This window comes from Tachypleus tridentatus, chromosome 8 (genome assembly GCF_004210375.1).
Source record: "Tachypleus tridentatus isolate NWPU-2018 chromosome 8, ASM421037v1, whole genome shotgun sequence".
NCBI lineage: Eukaryota > Metazoa > Arthropoda > Merostomata > Xiphosura > Limulidae > Tachypleus > Tachypleus tridentatus.
The window spans coordinates 87,656,282-87,682,869 of NC_134832.1; the positions used below are offsets into that span (position 1 = coordinate 87,656,282).

At 35.8% G+C, this 26,588-nt stretch overlaps 1 protein-coding gene across 8 annotated transcripts in view; it reads right to left on the minus strand.

Annotated features, from left to right (window-relative positions):
- LOC143222868 (chymotrypsin inhibitor-like) overlaps positions 1–26,312 on the minus strand; it is a 30,267-nt gene extending 3,955 nt beyond the window's left edge. The window contains exons 1-3 of one of the 8 annotated variants that reach the window (XR_013012547.1): positions 26,030–26,312; positions 24,735–24,823; positions 21,709–24,581 (exon numbers count right to left, since the gene is read on the minus strand). Coding sequence is in view for 3 of the 8 variants with exons in the window: in XM_076449983.1 (XP_076306098.1) it covers positions 24,555–24,581; positions 24,735–24,823; positions 25,724–25,817 (210 nt within the window). In the remaining 5 variants the exon portion in view is untranslated. The other 7 variants (XR_013012548.1, XM_076449983.1, XR_013012545.1 and 4 more) reach the window with 7 other exon arrangements.
- Between the last annotated feature and the right edge of the window lie 276 nt (positions 26,313–26,588).

The following is a 26,588-nucleotide window of genomic DNA, read 5'->3' on the forward strand; positions in this document are numbered from 1 at the left end:
TGGTTTGCTGCTTTCATTATCCTTCTTTGACCCCATGGTGGCTTATTTAATTAGAATATTTAGGAAAAAACACACAAAGAAAAACGAGAACGTTCACAGCAGATTTTAGCGGGGGTGTGGACTGAGTGACAGGTGCGGGTAAAATGTTTTGGGCAAGCTTGGCGTGGGCTGAAAATGGTCGAAGGGTCGTTCGGGTCATCATTCGGGTTATTTCGGGGGTTCGGGAACCGAGTTTATGTTCGACAACCGAGACATTTTTTTCTCAAACAATATGTTCGAAAACCGAATTGTTCGAGAAGGGAGTCGTTCGAGAACCGAGGTACTACTATAACTTGTTTTTGTTTATTTGAAGTTAATCACAAAACTGCACAAAGGACTATCTCTGCTCTGCCTATCAGGAGTATCGAAACTTGGTTTCACGCGTTGTAAGTCAGCAGACATGCTGATGTGCCACTGAAGGGGGAGATAATGACAATAATCTTGTGAGAGTAAAGAAGTTTATAAAATCTATAAACATATTTCGTAACTGTTTTTAAAAACTATGCTTTTTTTCATCAAATATGACAGCATTTATTAACAATAAGTTTTTACGTCATAAATGTTTTTATAAATTACGGTTGCTTTCTGTATATTGTTGTAGGCTATTTTTAAAATATTTTAATTTAGATATTTGTTTGATATCGGTAGTTTAGCATCACGTAATGATGAAACAACATCTAGAAGCTTCGTGTATTAAATACAAAACAAGTAATGATATAAAAATACCAGAGTGAAATAGCTAATTAGTGAGTTATTACTGAATTAATTCAATTAATGAGTTCAATGTCAATCACGGAGTTAGATCGTGAGTGTCTATTCATTTGTGGTAGAGTTGGTTAGTTAATCAGTAACGTAATCAGCGTTTTATATGATGTGTGTGCTTATTATTGATAGATTGGTGAGGAAATCCTACAAGTTAGTTAGAGATTAGTTTGTTTTTGAATTTCGCGAAAAGCTACTCGTGAGCTATCTGCGCTAGTCGCCCTTAGTTTAGCAATGTAAGAGAAGAAGGAAGGCAGCTAGTCATCACCACACACCGCCAACTCTTGGGCTACTCTTTTACCAACGAATAGTGGGATTCACCGTCACATTATAATGCCCTGACGGCTGAAAGGGCGATCATGTTCAGTGCAACGGTGATCCAAACCCGCGACCTTCAGATTACGAGTCGAATGCCTTAACCACCTGGCCATCCCAGGCTGCTTTCGACTGTGAAGTGCCCTCTTAACTACTGATATAATCCCACTGTCCATCAGCTGTGATAATCTAAATTAGGTGAAATTTACTTCCTTCTGTGACCTGTAATTGTTGGAGACTGAAGCCCTAACAGTCTCTGAATATCACAAGTTTTTTTCATACTGATTATATAGATTAATAAGATTTTCTACACTTATATACAAAATGATCTCATTTACTTTAACAGACACTCCGCAATGAAAACATTGGACGTCCTGAAGGGTCAAATGCTCCTCTAGTGAGATAAAAGAGGAAAGTTATCAACACTTACACAGAATTTGTATATGTGAATTTACTTTATTTACAAAACTGTATTTATTAATGCAATATTGAGTTTTTTAACCTTTGAATATAATACACAGGAATTTTATGTTATCCTGTAAACATGCTTACTAAATATATTTCTTCATCTCAGAACGGCTTGTATGGGTATTGACACTTTTACTGATAAGGAGAAAACAACGTTTCGACCTTCCTAGGTCATCTCCTTAACCTTTGGACTTAATATTTTGGGAACATTATAGGAGTTCATATCCTACATACTGACGGTGATTCCAGCGTTGTGGCTGTTAGCAGGGTTAAAAGACGTATGTGTTGCAATTATATTGACTATATTAAAAACAGTATCTGGAGAAAATCCAGGTAATAACACCTTCCCATACTCATACAGAAACACACACAATACCTGAAGTCGTTATTCGTCTGTGTTCTGCAGCCTAATTATTTGGGTTTCTGTACATCCATCAAACGAAGAAAGGGAGAAAAAAGGAATTTCGTTTACCGAATTACTAACCAACCAGTACTTGCTGTACCTGTTATTGTGTGCCCATGTTTCTCTTATCGGGTAGAACTGTTGTATGCTTAAAATGTACAGTGTTGTTCTTACGAGTTCAGGAGAAACTGTAATCAATTTGAATAGGCTCAGATATTTTAATTTTAGTGACCTGGAATACGCTAGCACACAGTGAAAGTTTGTGTTAAAAATAGAATTCAGGAAACTTAGTGTTGTATCTTAATCGCCACACACCATGAAAACATAGTACAGCTATAACACTAAATAAATAACAACGAACACACGAATAATAAATTTTGAATTCGTAGGTTGCAATGTATGCAACGTACACAAACTTTCTATAAGGTGTACTAACATGCTCATTGATACCAATTCCACTGCAGGCATTTAGGTTAAATTATTCTTTCGTTCTCCCGAAAGGGGACGAAAAATAACCCGAGCCGGTTAGAAAGTTTTTTTCTCTTCACCCCACTCGCGGTTTTAGTTAGTTAGGCACTTAATTTGAGATTATTAACTAGGCTGGTAAGTGGTAGTAATTATTACGTCGGATATTTTTTTATGGTCTCTATGGGGCGAGTTGGTCGAAGCTGTGAAGAGGTCTCGGCGAGGAGGAAAAAATGGGGAAGTTAGAGTCATGCTGAGATCTTCGCGAGCAGCTGATACTAGGGTATGCATAAGTAAGTTAGGTCTGTGGTGTGGAGGGCTGGAAAAAAATTCCTCCTAAACGAAGGATCCGGGTCTTGGAAGGGTTAATGATGGCAGTAAGCTTGGCTTGAGCGATAAAGGTGGCGATCGGTAGCGGTGTAAGGTGAACAGGAGTCCATCGACGATTACTGGCGATGTTTCTGTGGGCAACACGCTTGCGTAACCCTACCTAAAAGTTACCTATAGTTTTCCCACTTTTTAAACGTCATCTTCCCACAGATGTTTGCTCTGAGCATGATAGGCTCTTTATCACCCAGAATCCTGTGCTAGGGGAACTAGTACATATTTTATTTACAACATTTGCCAATGACACCAGTTTTTAACTTTACGTGTTGACTTTGCTGTTGGAACTTGGCTATATTCTACATTCATTTCTGCTCGAAATTTAAACTCTTACTTATATTGAGCGACTTCGGATCATAACTCGGGGTTATCAAGCTTGTGTGGTCGCTAGACTTCAAGTCAGTATTTGACCAGGCTGGTCTTCCCTTTTTCAAAGAGTCGTCTTCCATCACTGACCAGAGTATTTCGGGCTCACCTCCATGTACCCAGCACCCACTAATGTAACGAACTATCCATTCAACAGCTAATCACACAGGAGTTCCTGCGCCGTCCGCCGCGAAGCACCGTCCACCACCCGACAGGCCCCAGTGTACGGCCTGTACCCTAAGGGTAGGCTTCCTAACTCCACCTCTTGTATCCTGCCTTCATCCCCTCAGCTTACATAACACACTAACTATTCTAACTAAACCCTTATTGTAAGACTGGCGATTACTGGGGAGACCGATCGGCTCAGTTTCGAGGTTGGTCCAAGCAAACCTCGCATTCCTGCTCTGATCATCGAAAACGTACCCACTACCCTTAGACAACCACTAATCGCTGCAGAATTAAAAAAAAAACCTTTCCCTGGCAGACGTTTTAATGAAATCAGACGTCTTCCTAAAGGGAGTCTGGTTGCAAAATGTAAACAATATAAGGATTATGGCCACCTCTTAGTCCCTTGGCCCAAAAGCGCTTTTGGAGGTAATACCTCTATTCATACCCCAAACAACACGCTCCAGTTCCATACAATAGTAATTAAAAAAGTTCAACAAGACATAGAAGACAAAGAAATTCACGAAGAGCTGGAAGCTACAGGCTACCACTCGACCAAGGTTGAGAGAATAATATCGTTTGAAACCAAAGAAATTACACCTTTAGTATAAAGTAGAGAGAATAATGTCGTTTGAAACCAAAGAGTATAAAGTAGAGAGAATAATGTCGTTTGAAACCAAAGAAATTACACCTTTAGTATAAAGTAGAGAGAATAATGTCGTTTGAAACCAAAGAAATTACACCTTTAGTATAAAGTAGAGAGAATAATGTCGTTTGAAACCAAAGAAATTACACCTTTAGTATAAAGTAGAGAGAATAATATCGTTTGAAACCAAAGAAATTACACCTTTAGTATAAAGTAGAGATAATAATGTCGTTTGAAACCAAAGAAATTACACCTTTAGTATAAAGTAGAGAGAATAATGTCGTTTGAAACCAAAGAAATTACACCTTTAGTATAAAGTAGAGAGAATAATATCGTTTGAAACCAAAGAAATTACACCTTTAGTATAAAGTAGAGATAATAATGTCGTTTGAAACCAAAGAAATTACACCTTTAGTATAAAGTAGAGAGAATAATGTCGTTTGAAACCAAAGAAATTACACCTTTAGTATAAAGTAGAGAGAATAATATCGTTTGAAACCAAAGAAATTACACCTTTAGTAAAACTTACCCTTGATAAAAAGCAGGAGCGTGACCCTCTACTTGTAAATAGTTGTGTAGTGTTTTTTTCAGAAATATAGGGCCGAACATGCAACCCCCCCCCAAAGAAAGTTCTACAGTGTTTTAAGTACCAGAAATTTGAACACTCGAAACCAACCTGCACCACTAATGCTCGCTGTGTAAAATGCGCCGGACCCCACGAAGTGGAAAACTACCTCAAACCCCGTGAGGAAGTTAGATGCGCTAACTGCCAGGGACCGCATGCCGCCAGTTACAAGGCATGCCCCAAGTACCAACGTAAAATATACCTGCTAATACACAAACCACTACTTCTCTAATATCAACACATATACCACCAGATACTACATCAGCACATCACCACAAACACTGATTATACACTGATTATCAACCTTTCCTCCACTCATAAACATATTTTCTAACCGCACCACAGAAGAACTCATACATACCAAACATACACATCAAAACCCCTTCAATTTCAGTACAAAACCAACTTTCATCATAAATACAAACAATGCCACAACCACGTATGCGTCTAAAGTATATGAAGACACAAACAAACTTCAACGTAGTCCTAATAAGTTAATGGATTCGAATAATTCCACTCCTAACTTACTGGTATTTATCACTGAAATCTGCTTACTAACCTCTCAAACTACACTGACACCAGCAGATTCTCATATATTAATATTACACATATGCGAAACAGCCAATTATTATTTCCACACCATATTACACTGCGAATGGAAACCAGGAAGCGAAATACTAAATAATAAACAAAGAAATTCATATCCTACACATAAATTGTCAAGGAGGCCTGCACTCAAAAAAAAAAAAAAAATGAAATAATTACCTTAAACGACAAAATCAATCCAGATATAATAATTATATCTGAAACATTGACAAAAGATAATAGCAACGTCAATCTACCTGAGTTTAACTCATTCTCGAGACCGAAAACTAGTGAAACCAGAGGGATTGTCATTTATTTTAAGCACAACATCAGCCCGCACATAGAAACTGAAACAGACGTTTTCTCAACTATAAATGAAAGCATTTTATGCAATTTCAAGAATAACAAGAATAGAACAATTTCTATATTAGCCAAGTATTGTTCTCCTAGGAAACCATTTGACCTACATTGACCACCCCAATACACACATAATATTTACATGCCACTTGAGAACAATAACATGCACGTCATAAACGACGGCACTCCCACCCACTATCATGCAGTGACAGCAGTGGTGGCGCCAAATGAGCCAATCCCCCTCACCCCCCCAATATTGTTACCTACATATATTCATAAAATATGGAAAACACAATCATCGTTGTTGCTTAACAATTAACATCAAAGAGACACAGATCTGTAGAACTCAATGTCTTCATTACGACAGAAGTATGTGTCATGCGTCCTATAGCAACGTACTGAATGCACTGAAACTTATTGCCGCCGTGTTGCCGCTCACATGGAATAATTCGTTTCTGCTATGTAAATTATGTCTTTATGTTATATTTCTGTTGATTTTAGGGCCCGGCATGGCCTAGCGCGTAAGGCGTGCGACTCGTAATCCGAGGGTCGCGGGTTTGCGCCCGCGTCGCGCTAAACATGCTCGCCCTCCCAGCCGTGGGGGCGTTATAATGTGACGGTCAATCCCACTATTCGTTGGTAAAAGAGTAGCCTAAGAGTTGGCGGTGGGTGGTGATGACTTGTTGCCTTCCCTCTAGTCTTACACTGCTAAATTAGGGACGGCTAGCACAGATAGCCCTCGAGTAGCTTTGTGCGAAATTCCAAAACAAACAAACAAACTTTTGATTTGTAGCTTTACTCTTAATGGTATATTAAATGTTCAATCTACCTTGTATTCAATGTGCCTTGGTATTTATATTATTATATTATTATAATTTACCATCGATACTTCATATTGCTGGCATTTTGGGAATTTACCCTCGACACTTCATATTGCTGGCATTTTGGGAAGCCCTCCACCCCCCCCCTCTAAAGAAAATATCCTGGCGCTACCACTGAGTGGCAGATACGTATAACGCACTTGACCTTGTAATCGTCCCCGACTTACTTCTACCTTATTCACGGAACTTTATGGTTCACCTTGACGTAATAGGCGACCACTTTCTGATTTCATTCAAAATCTTGCTTAACAAACAGGATGTACGAACAGACCTCTCACAAAAACTGACTGGGTAACCTTCAACCACATTCTAGCCACTTTTTAACCAGTACCAGACGAAGTTAAAAGTATTAAAAAAACACGTTAATGACTTCACTAACGCTATTTCAAAAGCCATAGATATGGTCGTCCGCTCATCATACAATAATACTTCCGCACAACACTGGGCATTAACGCCAGAAATACATAAACTTATTAAAGAACGCAGAAAACTTAGACGACTATACATGAGGAACAGAGAACAAACACTTAAACCAAAAATAAGTAAAACACATGCTTTAATTAAACACCACATAAATATTTTGAAAAAAAGAAAATTGGTCTAAATACTGTAACCCATTAGACAATAGTAGTAACAATCCAAAAGAATTTTGGAAAAAACTTAAATCTTAATGGAAGAAAAGAACAATAATAAACAATTCCAACACATTAAGTACAATAACGTAACCGCTAAAACTGACGTCGACAAAGCGAATCTACTGCCGACTACTTCACCACTTCATTTGCAAACATTAATTCATCAACATTTAACCATTCACCGAAACATAATATAGACAACCATGTTTTAAGCAGATCTAATTTATACATTCCACTGTTTCCGGCCAATATCACTGACAACACGACTCTACCAACCGATCATGACACGTTCGGAAGATTAATAGCAATGGGGAACTAAAAACTAACCTTTAAAAACTTAAACACTCCTCTTCTCGAGATGATGGTATCAGAAACATCATCTTTAAAAATCTATTTATTAACCTTCTGCATCATCTTAATATAATGAACCTATCTCTACTCACTGGATATTAGCCCGAAGCCTAGAAAAAGGTGAAAATAACTGTAATCCCGAAAACAAATACTGGAAACTCTAACCCCGACAATTTCAGACCAATAAGTCTCTTAAGCTGCATCGGTAAACTTCTGGAAAGAATAATTTCAAGAAGACTTCTTTTATTTTGCGAAAACAATAACCTCATTCGTGAAATTCAAAACTCCTCACATAAAGGAAGACAGACAACTGATCACTTAACCAGACTTAAAGAATCGATACACAACTCTTTCAACAACAGCAAAACAACTATTGCTGTTTATCTTGATGTTAAGAAAACCTTTGATTCTGTGTGGCACAATGCCATAACATATCGACGAAATTCCTTAGACACTACCAAAATCATCAGATGGATCTCGAACTTCCTAACTAACCTCACTGCAGTAATGAAGATAAACAACACCTTATCCAAGACATTTAATATCACTGCCGGTCTACCCCAAGGCTTTGTTCTATCTCCTCTATTGTACATAATTTTTGTGAACAACAAACCTTTCCCATAATTGACTTATACATATTTCTCACAATACGCTGACGACATAGCTGTCTGGAGTGTGGCGCGAAATCCAACAATTGCAAGCAACAGAATACAAGAAACACTTAATGCTATACTCAACTGGTGTAACGATTAGAGAGTCCTGTTAAATCCATACAAATCCATTGTCATTGCAGTTAAGTACAACTTTAATAAACATCATAAAAACCTGAAAAAATAAATCTCAAATTAGGAAACAATACAATTAAATTCAGTTCATGTCAAATTTCTATGAATAACATTTGACACACGATTCTCTTGGACACAACATTTCAAAACTGTCAACAAATCTGTCAGTAATAGAATCTATCATTTAAAACTTATAACAGGAAAAGACAAAGGATGCACACCTTACACTATTATTAAAATTTACAAAGCCTACATTCGTCCTCCAATTAAGTATGGCGCTCAAATCACATACAACATGCAAAAAAATCATAGCCAGATCACTTCAATAGAACAAAGTCGCAAGAATGGCACTCCTATGCACCCCTGTCAAATACATGCACGAAATTTACAAAATACTCTTCTCACGGATCGCCTTACAACACTAGCCTATAAATACTGTGAAAACGCAGAGACACGTAACTCCTTAGCCGCCGAATTACATTCCATGGCAAGCGCCCCACACAAAATAATATCTCCATACAACGCATATGTGGCCTCCAAGAAATCATAAAGTAACACTGAACATAATATATTGATTAATGTACTAATCATTATTTGATGGTGTTTTTTGGTTTTTTGTATTCCAGCACTGGGCACAGCACAGGTAGAATATTCGGCGTCAATTTTGTAAAAGTGGGTTTTCTCGGGGTACTCTCGTTTTCCCCACATAACAAACTCTGAGGCATTTGGATTTTCAAGTTCCAGTCACCCCGTGGTCCTGATCGTGAGTCGTTTGATATGTCTTTGATTTGCTGCTTTCAGTTCTTCTTCAGTCCAGCCTGGATTCCTCTCTTTCCGCTACCTTGAACCGACCAGACATTTTCTGTTGGTTTTCTCTGAAACTACCTTCACTATGTTAATCTTCACGATCATCCGATATGAAACAAAAACTAGAATTTAATCCAAATTTTCAATGCACATATCAAAATTCTATCGCGAGCGGGGCGAAAGAGGATATAAATATCCCTGAACGCCCCAGTTGGGAAGTTCATCTTCCTTTAAAACTAAATACCTGCCACAGAAGTTTTCGTTTTCTCTAACGTTGGTTGGTGTTCACGAGGTGTCTTTCCTCTGGTCTATAATTGCTGAAAGGATGGTTAGCGCAGATATTCTACGTATAGTTTCGCGCAAAAATTAAAAAAATGCAAATTAAATTCACTAAGTATCGAATAAACATTTTAAAACTATAAAAATATGTTCATATAGTTTCTTAATCAAATAAGACACAAACGGTTTAAGATAAATACGTAACAGTTCACGTACTGTTGTTTTTAGTTGTCTTTGTCTCACCATGATGAACTTATATTTTGATAAGAATGTGTATTGTTGATGATTATAATCTGTTATCAAGCACTCAATTTGTTAAGTTACAATAAAATTAAAAGTATGTAATTCCATGATATAACTGGGTTTCATAGTTACTTATATATTCTATGTATTTCTTCAAGTACCTTGCATCTTTGCTGTTAGGCTAAAACTAGTTAAACGCTATCTGTGATATCATCTTTGCCGTCAACACCTTGTAGAGTCGTTTTCAGTTATAATTCGATACTTACTTCACATTTAATAACCATTGATGGTTATTCTATGCTCACAAGGGCTAAATGGCAAGTCAGATTCACTTAACATTCCTAATTCTAAACATCTGACCAACCACTCGGCAGCACTCATTGCCATAAGAAACTTTAGCCCTGTCTTAGAGCTGAATAATGGGACTGACTGTGATTCCTATAACGCGAGCACAACCGAAATTACTGACTGTATTTAGCTGCATTGTGGTTCGAATTTTAGACAAGGAGAAACGCAATCCTGTAGTCTGAATATCATGTTCGGCATGGTCAAGCGTGTTAAGGCGTTAAGAGTAGCCCAAGAGTTGGCGGTGGGTGGTGATGACTAACTGCCTTCCCTCTGGTCTTACACTGCTAAATTTGGGACGGCTAGCACAGATAGCCCTCGAGTAGCTTTGTGCGAAATTCAAAAACAAACAAATAAACAAAGCATAAAGTTAAGCTGGTGAAAGTGTAAGTTTAATTATTGCACGATATTGAAAATGTCTCACTGAAAACGTAATTTAATATTGAAACACAATGAAAACAACTTCCTCTAGTAACGCAATGTATATGTAGAGTCCATGTTCATGATGGGTAGTTACAAACTATCGCTGAAAGATCAACTTCTATAGATTCAAGACATTTATCTTCTCCATGACTTTGTAAATTTTTATATGAGTGCGGACAAATCTCAAACAATTACATAAAAAATGGCGAAACTCTGGGACAACACAGATTTATCCCACTTACTCTGTAAAAAAACATTTCTTTGGCTCTGATTTCAGAACTGCTTTCCTGTCTTTCTTTATAGCAGCCATATTTTTATTTAAAATTTGACAATTACGTATCGATAACTTTAATGATAAATCAAACTGATCCTCAATATGTACGTTTCTGGCACTTTGAATTAAATTATTTTTGTTTCTTTTTTAACGCAAAGTTTCACAATTGGTTATACGTTCTCTTTCACCAAGAATATTAAAATTCGATGTTTTTGGTATATGATTCTCTCGAACTAACCACTCCGCCACGAATGTTATGGAGTGAAAGACTTTTCTTAATATGGCAAAGCATGACATTAGTAAGTTGCTTGTTATCATATATTATTATTAGACATATTATATATTTTAATAATGCGCTTTATTGATGAGTGAAACGCGTCGTATGCAACAGATATGTCAAAATTAAAGTGGTTTGAATATTATTGTATTATGAATATTGTACATTATTCTAATTGTTGAAAGTTTTCATGGGACTAGATATAGAAATAGTATTATAAATGTAATAGGTTTAACATTTATTTCTGATGGTAAGTACACTAATTATAATCACGTTTCGTGAATAAATTATCATTACACGTAAAACCATCACTTCAATTGAGATTAATACAATTTGAACTTCTTGATATTTTCACTGTAAATGTTTACTGTAGATTACATTTTATACCACGTAATACTTTATATTAAAATTTTACAAAGAACAATTGATTCGAACTTTTATGGTGGATTTAATATTTGGGAAACATAACAGGAGTTCATCTACTAGATGGTGATGGTGATTTCAGAATTATGACTATTGGCGGGAGGAAAGGTATTCATGTTCTATTTAAACTATGTTAATGACAACACTCGGAGATAATCCAGGTAACAACTTTCCAAACTCATACACGCAATACAACAAGTCCTCATTCATCAATGTTCTGTTGTATTATTATTTAGGTTTATGTACACCCATAAAATAAAGAAAGGAAGAAAAAAATGTCTTCATTGAACTACTAACCAACCAGTACTTGCTATTCCTGTTATTATGTGCCCATGTTTTTCTTATTGAGCAGAACCGTGGTACAGTGTTATTCTTAAGAATTCAGAAAACTGAATGTCGTATCTCAATCGTCACACACTATAAAAACGTAATACAGCTATAGCACTAAATAAATAACAACGAACATACGCATAATTCATTTTGAATTCGTAGGTTGTTATGTATGCAGCCTACACGAACTTTCTGTACGGAGTAACTATTGGACGGATATCTATCTACCAACACAGTGATTCTCAACCTGTGTGACGCGAGAGATTGGCAGGTGTGTCGCGGTGTTTTTAAAACACATTCAACTTTCTTGAGATTTTACAAGTAAGTTGAACATATCAGTTAATAAAAGCTACTATAGAGACACTCTGGAACCTTCCAAAACATTCGATGGTTTTCATTGAACTCGAGCACTGAAAAGTTCATACTTAAATTTCATTCTCGACTGCAACGGTTCGACTGTTAGTTTAATTGTGGCGCAACAAGCGCTCTGTACGTCATAAATGATGCAAAAAACAATCAAACTGCTTTCTGGAACACGTTTTTATTCTGCGGTAAACTACAGCTACTACGCTGTAGGTAGGAATTTTATATAAACTGTAGAACTTCTTGCTTATCGTGTATGAATTAGCTTTATCATTTATCCATGGAAAAATATTTAAGTAAGTCTGGCGCTGCAAAGGAGAATGTGTTGAATCAAAAGCAAGGAATCAAACGGAAGTACTAAAACGAATACATCGAATACGGTTTTATCGCTTTGGAATCGGAACATTCTCAATTACCATTCTGCCTACTCTGCAACGCAGCTTTATCGAACAAGGCACTTGTTCCTAGCAAACTGAAGAGACACTTGGAAACAAAACACTCAGCTGTGAAGGATAAACCAAAATAATACTTCGAGAATCTCGCGGCTCAACAACATGAAGAATCAAGGAAGCTTGTGAACTACATGAAGCTGCCAGAAAAAAGATTAATTGCAAGTTATAAGGTTGCTCAATTGTTGGCAAAACGCAAGAAAGCGCATACGGAAGCCGAATCAGACATTGCGCTAGCATTAGAAATCATCGTTGAAACTATGCTTGAAACGGATGCCGCCAAAAAGGTTAAGCAAGTTTCACTGTGCAATGACACAATTTCGCGCAGAATTGTAAACTTGTCGTCGGATTTGAAGGATCAAGTTTGCGAACACTTCGAAGCTCCTGAAGATGAATTGTCTCTGTAATGGTCTCTTGAAGTTGATGAATCTACTGACATTAGTGGAAATGCTCAGGTTCTGGTTTTTGTTCGATTCATAAAAGATGGAAAAATCGTAAACGAATACTTATTTTGCAAAAATTTAAAAAGTATAGCGAAAGGCCAAGACATTTTCGAGTTGGTGAATGAAAACATTTTGCTCTTCAAATTACATTGAAATAACTGTGCCAGCGTTTGCACCGTCGACTGTGCTTCAGTGTAAGAAAAAAAAGAAGGATTCGTCACTCTGGTGCGCCAACAAAATCCAAACATTAGGATTGTTCACTGCATGATTCTCAGAGAGGCGCTCGCCTCCGAATCTTTCCCGAAAGATTTGCAGTCTGTTATGAATCAAGTTATTCAAGTGGTGAATAATTTATTTTTCCAAAAATAAACCCGCTTCATCAACATTAAAAAAAATTTGGTTATCTTTTTACCGACCTTTTCAATAAATAAAAAACAATAACTTGCTTGCTTACTTAAGACTTTCTTTTCTGCCATCAATTGTCAATGAAATGTAAGCCCACCTTCTAACGCTAATGGTTGTGCTGCATTAAATATTTTATTGACCTAAATAAAATACAAGATAATAATACACAAAAAACCAAACAATGGCAAATAACTATCCATTTTACTACTTTATAAGAGTAGTAATAAATGTTGCTAATAAATTAAGCTCAGCTTATTGATGTGTTTGCATGGGAATAAAGTTTGAATTTCAAGTGAAAATAGACAATTCTCTTACAGAAAACAATTTATGTAATTTGATAGATTAGAACCTTACTTCCTATTGAATATAAAAATACAGTATTAAACACAGAAATAATTTATGGCAATTCTGGAAAACAGGATTTGATAAGTCAGTGTGAATGTGGGGTATGATTTCCTGTTTTGTAGGGCTTTAACTAAGTAAAATTGAAAACTATAAACATTATTATTTGCCTGAACAGAGAAAGAAAATTATTACTGAATTGAAACACAATCACAATCATACATCTTATGCTGTGTTTAAAATATATTTCTCTGTAACTGACTAATTTTCTACCTCGCTCTAAAATATAATGAGTAATTTTACATGGTTTTGAGGTTAGTCTTCCAAAACTCATTGATAATCTAAAACAAGACATTTCTTTCTCTTCAAAACTCATACAAATGCAAAAATGACAGCATTTGTAAAATATAAAATGCCAAAGAAAAAGAAACTGTAGGTGCTCAAAACCCCTTTACTTGTCTCTCAGCTACAAATTAGCACACAATTTCAAACAATTAGGTCATTCTAAGAATAGCCCAAGAGTTGGCGGTAGGTGGTGATGACTAGCTGCCTTCCCTCTAGTCTTACACTGCTAAATTACGGACGGCTAAGCGCAGATAGCCCTCGAGTAGCTTTGTGCGAAATTCAAAAACAAAAAAAAAAAAAAAAAAACCTTTTCTAATAAAACATTGATTGGTTGGTTGATTTAGTGTTTAATGGTACAAGGCAGCTTGGCTATGTGCGCCAAACAACTCTTAAAAAGGTAAAAGTAAAGAAAATGTAGTAAAATTCATAAAAGGAAATTAAGATCAAACAAAACAGAGCTTAAAAACATAAACAGCATAAAACCAATGTTGACATCTAGTCTACAACATTAAGAGAGAAACTACAGAAACGGAAGTCGTAAAGGACTTTCTGTAGCATAATGGTAATTATCATAACCCGCCAGGAAGACTAAAAGGTAAGTACAAGAACCACAGTCAGTCACCTAAAGTTAGCCTTTTGACTCCTAGTTCGGAGTTCAAAAAAGTAAAGTAATAAAAGACGTGTAGCAAATTGTTAATGATTATTCACAATAAACCATGGCAAAGCCCACCCAGTCACCTGATTTCGAATTATCTGCACAAATAAGAAATGAAAGATGGTTCGAATGATTGTTTGTTTGTCGGAATTTCGCACAAAGCTACTCGAGGGCTATTTGTGCTAGCCGTCCCTAATTTTGCAATGTAAGACTAGAGGGAAGGCAGCTAGTCATCACCACCCACCGCCAACTCTTGGGCTACTCTTTTACCAACGAATAGTGGGATTGACCGTTACATTATAACGCCCCTACGGCTGGGAGGGCGAGCATGTTTAGCGCGACGCGGACGCGAACCCGCGACCTTCGGATTACGAGTCACACGCCTTACGCGCTAGGCCATGCCAGGCCCTGGTTCGAACGATGTTCAGCAAATAACAGACAGTATTTCCAATCGGGAGTGACTGCTTTTCTCAGATGACTTAAAGATAGGTCACATTTGGTGACTGTAAGAAGCCATGATAGGTTGGGCTAACAAGAGGATACAGCAATGTCATACAAAAACAGACCAAATTCATCGAACTGCGCCCGGATACAAAGGCCAAAAGGAGCAATGGCAGATCCTTTGTTCTGAAGAAGTATGGCCCACCGAGGACACAATCCCAGAATCTAAGAATCCCAGGTGGGATGCTTTGATAGGGAACGAACTTTTGAAGTAAAGACAGTTGCAAACGGCAGAGGTGCAAAGAAGGTTCATGAGACTTTATGTATAAGCTCTGAAATGGGGAGGTGCAAAAAACCCCGGTGCAGAGCCAAAGTACTTGATGATGAATGGGATCCAGCATCTTTAAGGCCGAGGATCTGCCAGAGCCATAGACCAGTGATACATATTCGAGTTTCGATCGAATAAGAGCATGATACATTTTTAGCATTAAACATTGATCCGCTCCCTAAGTGGCGGTAGAGAGGACACGTAGAATGTTCAGTGCTGTTGTACATTTGACCCGTAGCTGCTTAACGTGTGGTATAAAGGTTAGCTTCGGGTCAAAAATAAGCCCCAAGAACTTGGTCTCAGGGACCTCAGGCAGCTCAACTTCACTGATACAGAGTTCAAGATGAGAATGAATACCCTGTTGGCAGCAAAAGTGCATGCAAACGGTTTTAGAGAGAGAAAGAAATTAAAGCCATATCCTCTAGTCCACTTCAGTAAACGACTGAGGGCAGTCTGTAGCTGCCGCTAAACATACTTCACGTTTAACGACTGACATGAGATGAGAAAGTCGTCGACACAGAGCCCGTTTGCAACAGTGAGAGGGCGTTGTTCAGTGATGGCATTAATTTTTTATACTGAAAAGTGTGACACTCAAAACACGGCCCTGGGGGACTTTAAATTCCTGTAGAAAAGAATGGGAAAGTGTCGAATACACACGAACTTGTAATCTCCTGTTCATTAAAAAAATTAATAAAAATGTGCAAATGGCCACATAACCCATATATATGGAGGTCCGGCAAAATGCCATACCTCCATCTTGTGTCATAAGCCTTCTCAATGTCAAAGAATATTGATACAAGATGTCGATTGAGAAAGGCTTCTCTGATTGACGTTTAAAGTCGAATCAGGTGGTCCATGGTGAAGTGCTGTCGTCAGAAACCACACTGGGTGGGCGAGAGGAGGTTGTTTGATGCGAGAAACCAAACAAGACGAGCATTAACCATCCTCTCCAAGGTCTCACAGAGATAGCTCGTGAAAGCAACTGGACAGTAGTCTTGTCCCATATGACTTTGGAACTGGTGGTAGAAAATATACCAGTTGTGAACTTAATCAAAAATTCCTCCTGGTTTTGACGTCTTACCCACCGAGCATGTGCACGGTTCCGCTGGAAAGTGATGCTGTTTGGGATATCTACAGAAAGTATCCCAGGCCCGTTTTTTAAGCTTTCTGTGCCATGTGGCAGGCAGGTTTCCACTACGGACGAGGATGTAGTGGAAAACTTGTCGAGGTTTTAGGAATGCATCGAGCAGCTGCTTGTATAATACAGTCAGTTACTGCTGCCACACAGTCGTTTACTGATGGCTGATAGACGATGGCAGGATCAAGTTCTGCGAGAGCAGTGACAGTGGGCCAGTATGCCTAATCCAGCTTCCACTGAGGTATGCGGGTTGAGTGGCATCGACAACCGTCAATCTCTCAAAATTATAGAAAATGATCACTGACTCGAGGATTTTGCCAACCCTCCATGAAAAATGGAAGAATAATGAAGGGGAGCAAACTGAGAGATCAGTAGCAGTAAAGGACTGACTAGGTGCGTGAAAATAAGTAAAAAAACCATATTAAAAAGAGAAAGATTGTAATGAAAGAGCATATGCTCTACAGAGAGAACCCTCCTATCTATCACAGCATTTCCCCAGAGGGGATGATGTCCATTAAAGTACCCCAGGATTAAAAAAGGAGATCACAAATGTCCAATGAGAGCATTAAGGTTTGTATCATATGTCTCTCCAGGTGACAGGTAGAGAGAACAAACAGTGATGGTATGACCCAAGGAAACACGGATGACTACCGCTTGAAAGGGAGTGTTGAGTGACAAGTACATGGTGGGTACATGCTGATAAACTAACAGTGCCACCTCTCCATGCACTCATCCATCGCACAGACTGTCATTCTGTACAAAGAAAACTGCTGTAAGATGACTGTATCGGCAGGTTTCAGAAATGTTTCCTAAAAGAAAAGGAATACAGGATAGCAGGAAGCAATCAGTGTTTTGATGTCATCCAGATTAGAACGTAAGCCTCGACAGTTCTATTGTATCAAGATGCCCATTTTTAATGACGTGTAGACGAATTGGCTGGAGAACCCTTCTGTTTACGACTTCGTCTTTTTCCTTACTGTCCTTAGTCGAGGGAGGTCTATCGACCTCCATGGATTCTGCCCTGGAGCGATTGGGCAGGTCTTTGTTGTTGGATGGGGATTTCAGTGACTGAGGACGCGAACGAATGATTGTTTTGCATCTTTGGGTGGAAGAAGAAGATTCATCTGAAGAAATGCCTGAACCCAGAACTAAAGGCCGTGGATTTTGGGGTTTGTTGGAATGTATGTATGGGACAAAGATGGGTGTAGGAATTCATTGATCAACTTTTATAACCATGGAGGCCAAAAGGCTTTTCATCTGTTTTGAGAACGATTTTCCTGGAGACACAGAGAGATCTTTCTGTTCTCCCACTGTAGTTGTAGAACGAAGTGCAGCAGCAATATATATCTGAAAGAAAGTGGTGGATTTTCGAGCCTCAGGATAAGTAATGTTATGAATCGTTTTCAAATGCTGCACTTCTTTTTATTTCAACCATTTAGGGCAAGAACGAAAGTACGGCGAGTGAAAGCCATTGCAATTGACACAATGTGGGTCCGTTTCACACTTACAGGCATCGTGGTCCTTGCCAGCACAATGAGCACATGTCAGGGAACCACGACATGACATCTTTGAGTGAACAAACATATGACACTGGAAACATTGAAGAGGGTTTTGAATGTACGGCCGCACCATGCAGTTAAGATAACTTGCTTTGAAGGTGGCAGGTGCAGTGATGTAAATGTCAGAATGAAGATATTGGTCGCCAATGTAACTTCATCTTTGCGAGTGGAGACACGCCTCACTGCAGAAACCCCTTGAGTGGAGAAACCAGCGAGAATTTCTGGCTCGGAAATGTTCTTCAAATCCCTCTCAAGAATAAGCTCTCGTGATAAATTAAAAGTAGCATGAGGTGTAACCTCAATAGGTATATCCCCAATTGCCTTTAAATTCAAGTGGATTTCACTGTGTTGAGATGTGGATGTTTCCACTAATATGTCACCAGATCGAAGCTTCCTTTCTAACTTTAGAGAGTCAGCGAGTCCCTCCAGTCCCTTTTGAATAAAAAAGCGGGACATTTGCCCGAAAGTTTGCTCTGAAAGTGAATGTAGGATAAAAAATGACGTACAACAGGTAGTACAGATGTTGAAGATTGCTCTTCAGAAACGTCAAGACGTTTACCTATTGACTGCTTTTTTTACTATTTTAATTTAATTTTTGTTTGGAGGGTCCATAAGAAAATAGGAAATTTTGGTGCCCACTGACCCCACCCACCGTGGATCCCTACGAGGGGACGCACTACAATGTCAAGCAAGGATACTGCACCAACGTCAGGGTTTCGTGAGCACTATACCCAAACACCAGCATCAGACACAATGTACACAACTCCTGTTGGGAACTTCCAACACTGGTACTTGGTTGACCCTAGCCCAAGTGAACCAGCCGATCGATCCAAGGAAGGACAACCAAAGGCTGCCCAACTTCAGGAATTCAAGTCCAAAGTGGTGTGTTTGGGTTGGACACCTCAACCACCAGGATTATTTCCTCCCCTTCATGGGTTGCCATGCACGGCAAATACGTGAGTGGATATTTAGATCCCAGAGGAGGTAAACTGAAAGAACAGAACCTTCCATGGAAGGTCCCATTACAGGAAGTACAGGAATCCACACTGAAGGGAATAAAACATTGACTGCAAGTTAAAAAAAACAACAAAGGAGCAGGAAGGCCAATCATAAATATGAATACAGGATACCTGTTGTTTTCACTCCAAAATATATATATATATAAAACAGACTTGTATATAAAAAAGAACAACAATTTACTTAACAATATTTTTGCTAACGATATTCTTGGTTCTAATTAATTTATGTATATTTTGTTTCTATACAAATTAAAACTTCTTTTATTTATTTGTGACACTTGAATATGATACATTTAACAATAATGTTCAATACTTATGGATTTGAGTTACATTTGACCCAATTGGATATTTTACTATTGCTACTGTACACTCTCAAAACATAAAAAGGCTTGTATAAGGTCTTCTCACGCACAAAAATTGCCATAATTTGTGACCAAATACAACTGAATCCAGCATGCATGTAACTCATTAATTCGACTGACCCAATATTGAGAAAGGAATACTAAATAAAATTCAAAATCTATCATATGTAAGTACAAGAATCAGAGCAAGCTTTTAGTAAAACATAAATGTGTTATGCAAAAAAAACCAGATGAATTACAAAGATATATCTGCATATTGATGATATCTGTTTTACTTAGATTAACATATTAAAGCACATGGCAATGCTCATGTGAAAAATAAGGTTTCTTTTTTGTCATTGTATAATTTCCACATTGTATTTGCACAGCCTTTCAAATGCATACTGTAATTTGTAAATACCACCATATATATTGCATCTGTTACTTACTTTTATTTACCATGAAATGTTTCTAAATCAGTTATAAAGGATAAAATAAAAACATATTTAATAACTGACATCAAATACATAATACAATGTTGAATGGTACTCTCTAAAAAGTAAAAAAAAATGTGCTTTGTGAAAACATTTACATGAATGAAAACAATATCTAAAAATACTATAATAAACTTCTAAAATTGTGACTTGTGTCTATGTCTTTTAAACTTTACACATATTATGATGTTCGTAAGTACAGAAGTTACATTAAATCTCATTATCACAGAACCATAAATTATTTCTCATGTAAATAACTGATAACCTGCATTATCCAATGATATCTAAACTTTGCTTTTAGTCATTTTTAAAGCTGTTCTCTGTTAGAAGCCCTTGCCCTTTTATGGTCTTCCAGCATATGATGAGAAATGAAATATGTAATAATGAGTCTTCAAATAATAAAAAACAAACCATAAAAGAAACAAGAGTTTGTTAATTGTATTCTTAACGGATGCCACTTTCTTATCAAATAAGAACCAATATTTTGAGATGAACAGAAAATTCCTAACATAATGATTAGTGGGGAGTTATATGTTATCTTATCTACAAAGTTTTGGATCACTACAGCAAGTACTTTGAAGTGAAGGTGACAAAAAAAGTTCATTGCTCATTCAACACAAGACCACCTTGCTTATTTATTCAGTAGTTTTTCTTACAGAGTGTGAGTCAAAGTCCAGACATGATAGAAATCTTTTTTTAACAAAGTAGAACAAATTTGAAGTACATAAAATCTTTAAATAAATAGCTCACTATTCAAAATTGTGACTGCAAAGTAGTACTGTGGTTTGAGTTAACAATAAAGAACAGATATAACCCTCAAAGATCTTATCCAGTCAATACAATTTTTTGTCACATTTCATGTAAATGTAAATTTACTGATAGAACTTGTGGATCAAAACAAGATTCAATTATGTTGTCCATATGTATAGAAGTTACATTTAATCACATTATCCCAGAACCATACATTATTCCTCATGTAACTAGTTGATAATCTTTATCGAGTAATAACTAAACTTTGTTTTTAGTCATTTCCAAAGCTCTTCTCTATTAGTAACTCTTACCCTTTTATGGTCTTGTAGCACATGATGAGAAATGAAATGTGTAATAATGAGTCTTCAAATAAAGAAAACAAACCATAAAAGTAACAAGAGTTTGTTAATTGTATTCTTAATGAATGATAGTTTCTTAAAAAATAAGAACCTATACTTTGAGATGAACAGAAAATTCCTAACTTAATGATTCATGGGGAGTTTTATTGAGAAAGTTGCTTTATTCTTGGAGCTAAAATAACCCCCAGAAATTTACTCAATGAAGAATATACAACTTAACACTGTAACAACAGTAAAGAGAGAAAAACAGAATTACAAATTTTGATTGTTTAATATATTCTAATTACATATACCAGAAAAAGTGGAGATTTACAAAAATTCTTCAGTAAAATAGTTCACTATTCAAAACTGTGGCTGAAAAGTAATACTGTGGTTTGACATAACAATACAGTACAGATATAATCCTGAAACATCTTATCTAGTCATATTTCATGTAAATGTGATTTTACTGATAGAGCTTGTGGATGAAAACAAGATTCAACATTAAAATACCACAGAAAAGAAGCTGCACAAATCTTGATATCTTGTATGGAAACAGAAAAATGTCAGGATGTTTAAGACAAATATAATAAGTTAAAGGTGGTGAGGTCTGAAGGTAAAGTCATCTGATACTCATCTGAATAACAAGAAGTAAAAGCAAGCTCTTGGAAATGCTGAACAAAATCTTCCAAACACACAACAAGTTGAAAAAAGTAAGTTACAAAAGCAAGAGGCCATAAGTCCTGGCTCTAAGGTAGAAAATGTAGAACAGAGCCAACCACTTCATGCAAAATAACAGTAATACTGCATGTAATAAAATAACACAAACAGCAAACTAATCTTGCATTATATTATTTAAAACCCCAATGCCAGATCAACTGCATTAACTTCATTTATCCCCCCCCCCTTCTAAGAACAAACATTAAAAATGTTAATACTACTTTGGTAAAGACAAAGTTAACACTTTGTCTACGATTTAATATGAAATATTAGGGCATATCCTAACACAAACAAGAAATTAATTTTCTAGTATATGATTTGCAACACCAATATAAGATGAACTGACTGATATGATGAGGAAACAGTCGAATTAAAACAAAATTTGAAAAATAATTTCACATTGTAAAAATATTTTGTGAAAATATTTAGCGTAGATCTTATTTATATACACACATATATTTTTCTTCTTTTAACTGTGAACGAGGTCTTAAGACAGACTTTACAGCAAGTTTTAGCACTCAATTTTTGTTAATTTTATAGGGTTATGAGTAGATATTTGATATTTTAATGAGCTTCTTCCATAATAATTTTGAAATCCTAATATCCAATTCAAAACATCAACAACTATTAAAACTTCTGTAATGGGAGTTAATATAACATAATTTATTTAATAACAATCATCTATATGCATATAACAAAAGAAAAGAATCCTAACTTTTGTAAGTAACAAACTTTTAAGTCTTAAAATAAATATGAACCAAGCTATCATTCAATTTACTACTTGTCATTAAATTATAACCATTTCATGGAAATTTGTCTTTCACTTCTAATGCTGCTAAAGGACAAATACTAAAGTAACAAAGCTAAAAATATTTATCTTTAACTAAATACATCATACAAATGGCATTTTTTGTTGTGTTTTATTCAACCATAGCAAACATGTATTTGTATAAAACTTGAGAATACGTTTTATCAGAATGATTAGATTTTAATTTTAAAATTTACCTTATGGTTTATATTTAATTAAAAGGTCTATGTTTGCATAAAAATATTGGTAGTTTAGCATTAAAACACAGTTGTCAGTGCTTATAAAACCAAGGCTAGCGCACTCTCTATTACTGTAGAAAACAAGGTTCTTTTGAGTATCAAACATTTTGTTTTTTTATACTAAAATAAATATAACTTCAAAAACTTCAATGCAAAAACAAGTAATAATGGAAATGTTCAATATTTGCTGAAATGTTGTTGTTTCTTTATGTTAGGCTACAGAAATAAGCACTACAAATATTGCAGAATAGTTTTACAAATAACATTACAACTAAGTGTAAGCTTGTTATATATATACCTATGTATATTATAAATTTGTTTGTTTGTTTGTTTTGGAATTTTGCACAAAGCTACTCAAGGGCTATCTGTACTAGCTGTCCCTAATTTAGCAGTGTAAGACTAGAGTGAAGGCAGCTAGTGATCATCACCCACCGCCAACTCTTTGGCTACTCTTTTACCAACGAATAGTGGGATTGACTGTCACATTATAATGCGGATGTGAACCCACTACCCTCAGATTACGAGTCACATGCACGCCTTAATGCCCTTGGCCATGCCGTGCCGTATCATATATAAACTGATTTGAACTCTGTTATCAACAAGTATAATATATTGATATCAAATTAAGTAAATGAGGCCTTTTTAACTTTCAAGAATGAAATTAATGCAACATCATAATTAGATAACTATCATAAGTGTATTTGTATATATCATTTTGCATATTTAAATTTGTAGTAGTTTCGGTTAAATATGTTTTACTTGGGGGTAATATGCATCAATGGTCATCACAATTATTGAGTAACAACAAACAATCTTTGATATTTTGACAAAAGACTATTAAAGACTTGCATTTAATGTCAGATCATAGATCTATTATAGTTTTCTATTTATCACATCATGATATATAAGCCACAGTAAGACAAATACACTGCAACACACAAATTCTGTACTACATCTCTAATTAAATGACATAAAACAAATATTTTTCAAACAACATACACAACCATTTTAACAAAAGTACATTTGTGATAAATAATAAGTCATTTACTTGAATTTAACACAGTTCAACCATCCCAGCCAAAAAAAAAAAACACATTAAAATGTTACATTTACAACAATAAAGATAAAACTAACAATTCCTTTCACAGGTTTTCTCTGCACTTTCTGCAAATTCACCTTCCCATAATGCCAGTCTGTGCACAAAGACATGTTCATTCCATCCCACTTCTATCTCACTGACATATTTTTCAATTTGCTTACACAATTTTTTTTATATTTGTGAAGGTTTGCTCATCTATTTTCTACACTGCTAGAAAAACCAAAATATTTCCACAATACAGAGCATCAAATGCCTTCAAATTTGAGGTACAGGAATTTCATTTTAATGTAAGCATTTTCCAATTTGTTTAAATACACTGAAATTGTATTGGTGACAAATAAGTGACCAGTCACACATAATTTCCTCATTCAGTTCTGCCCTCTTCATACAAATGTTTTCACTTCCCACCATCCTTAAGACTGTCACCTAAGCTCATGTTTATACATGACATTGCTGCATACTAATAAGTACATGAAAATCCTCCACTATATAAAGTGTGACTCATTAATAGCACAGCTCACTCCCTCTGTATTCAACCATCATTATAAGAGCAAGAAATGATGCATTAAAGAAAGGGTGAGAAGTGTGAAAGGAAGTATCCATCAGAAATACATTTCAGTCCATGAAAATGTTGAATGTTAAGTTCTATTCACATACAACTGGAATCCAGTGCTGAAATAATGAAAGGATCACAAAATCAAAATTTACTTCAAGAAGCACTCAAAAGGAACCAATAGCATGGGACATTGTATACAATGGAACAGTATGCAGACATACATATTCAATATTCTTTTGAAGTAGTTAAAAAGGTTTGGATATGCTTACATATAAATCTTCATTTAAGACAGGACCATTTCTAAAATGCCTGCAGGAAAGCATACATGTGACCTTTAACTGTCTCTGGTCAGCAGGATCTGTAAAAGAAAAAGATGATTGTCTTTTTAAATTCTTGAAAAATGCAGCTTCAGTGAAAGCATCATCCACACATTGTTTCTTTACAGACAAAGGAAAACCATGAAGAAGAATGAAAACTCGTAACATAGTCAGTGTAATCCATTAAGACAACACAGTAGCAAAAAAGTTTAATAAAAATGAAATGATGTTCACTGTATAATTAGTTGTGAACAAAGATGAGAACAGTTATATTTAATCAATCCCTAGTAAACTCTAACTTTTGAAAGTGTCTACCAATTTTCAACTTAGAATTAAAATTTAGAAGAATTACTCAAAATTCCTAATGAATCTTTTTCTGTAAATTTATGGACATCATTTAGAAACATCTCCTTCAAAAAACTAATTTTTCCAAATTTATTTTCAATACCAGTGCTTCAAAATCATATACTTTTTCTCTTATACTCCTAGCATTACAACAGTAACAATAAAGTCTATCCTTTTCTACTACTTCTGTACTAACTTACCATGCTAAATTTTTCATTTCCTCTTATTCTTTTTGTGTTAAGTTCTTTCTGGCCCTCACTACTGTTTAGTTTAGTGTAAAACCTCCTTTATAGCTGAGTTAATAGTCTTAGAAAACAAGCCAGCTGCTACAGTATTTAAATGTAAACCACCCATTCCAAAGCTCCCTTCTTCCTATGAACTTGATCGATACAAGTCCAGTCAGTTTGCTCATCCTTACCGTTTACTCATTAAAACCTAAACCTAACATTTAACCCTAGTGACCTACTTATAACTTCATTTACACAGTTAATTCTTGGTTATATTCTCCACCTGTTCTCCCACATAGCATAATCTAATTATTTTGTCCTCATTTACCCAACAGATTATTCTAACCATATATCTTGTCGATAAATCACCTACAACTTCCATATCTTTCTCTGATCCTTTTGTTTTCATTTTCTCCAACAGTTCATATGCAGAATCCAAATTCTGAAATTTGTTTGTCAACATAATAGGTTCATAACAAGTAAATTCGTTATTTTTTACTCTAATACTAATAGCACTCTTTCTATCTTCCTGAAAAGCATTGTTATCTGATATATCCCTTTCATATTAATAAATTATTCATCCTCTAACTAGTGCTTCCATTTCCCATAATCTACAATTCTTTTCGTTGCCTCTAACTTCTCCAATTATATAAATTCTACATAAAAATCGTATACCTTCGTCACTAATTTTCTTTAGTACGTAGAGACCTGGCATACCTTGGTGCTTAAGGTACTTGGCTCGTACTCTTGAGGGACTAAAATGGGATTTACCAAACTTTATAACGTCCTTATGAATGAAAGACTAAAAGAGCGAGCATGTTATGTGACGGTTGGATTCGAACTCCCAATTCTTTGTTAATATTTATCAAATTTTTTTCTTTTAATGTCTTGTGGGAAAACACTCATTAAAAAAAAGAATAACATATATGTATTGTTACCGGCATATTTTCTACGACTGTGATTGGACATCTACTAAGTAGAATTCAACAATGACGTACAAGTAATGACGTCAATACTGATTATACTATAGAGTAGTATCTAAGCAACGTTAAACGTAGGAAAAAGAATTTCAGAAATTTCATCAAGTACAACGAAGCCTAACAAATATTTATATTTCATCTTATACACAGAGAAGTAAGATATTATTATGGAATTAACATTAAGAAATATTATTTTTACTTAATTATATTTGCAGTCAAAACCCAACCCAAATGTATGAAAAATTTATTTTATC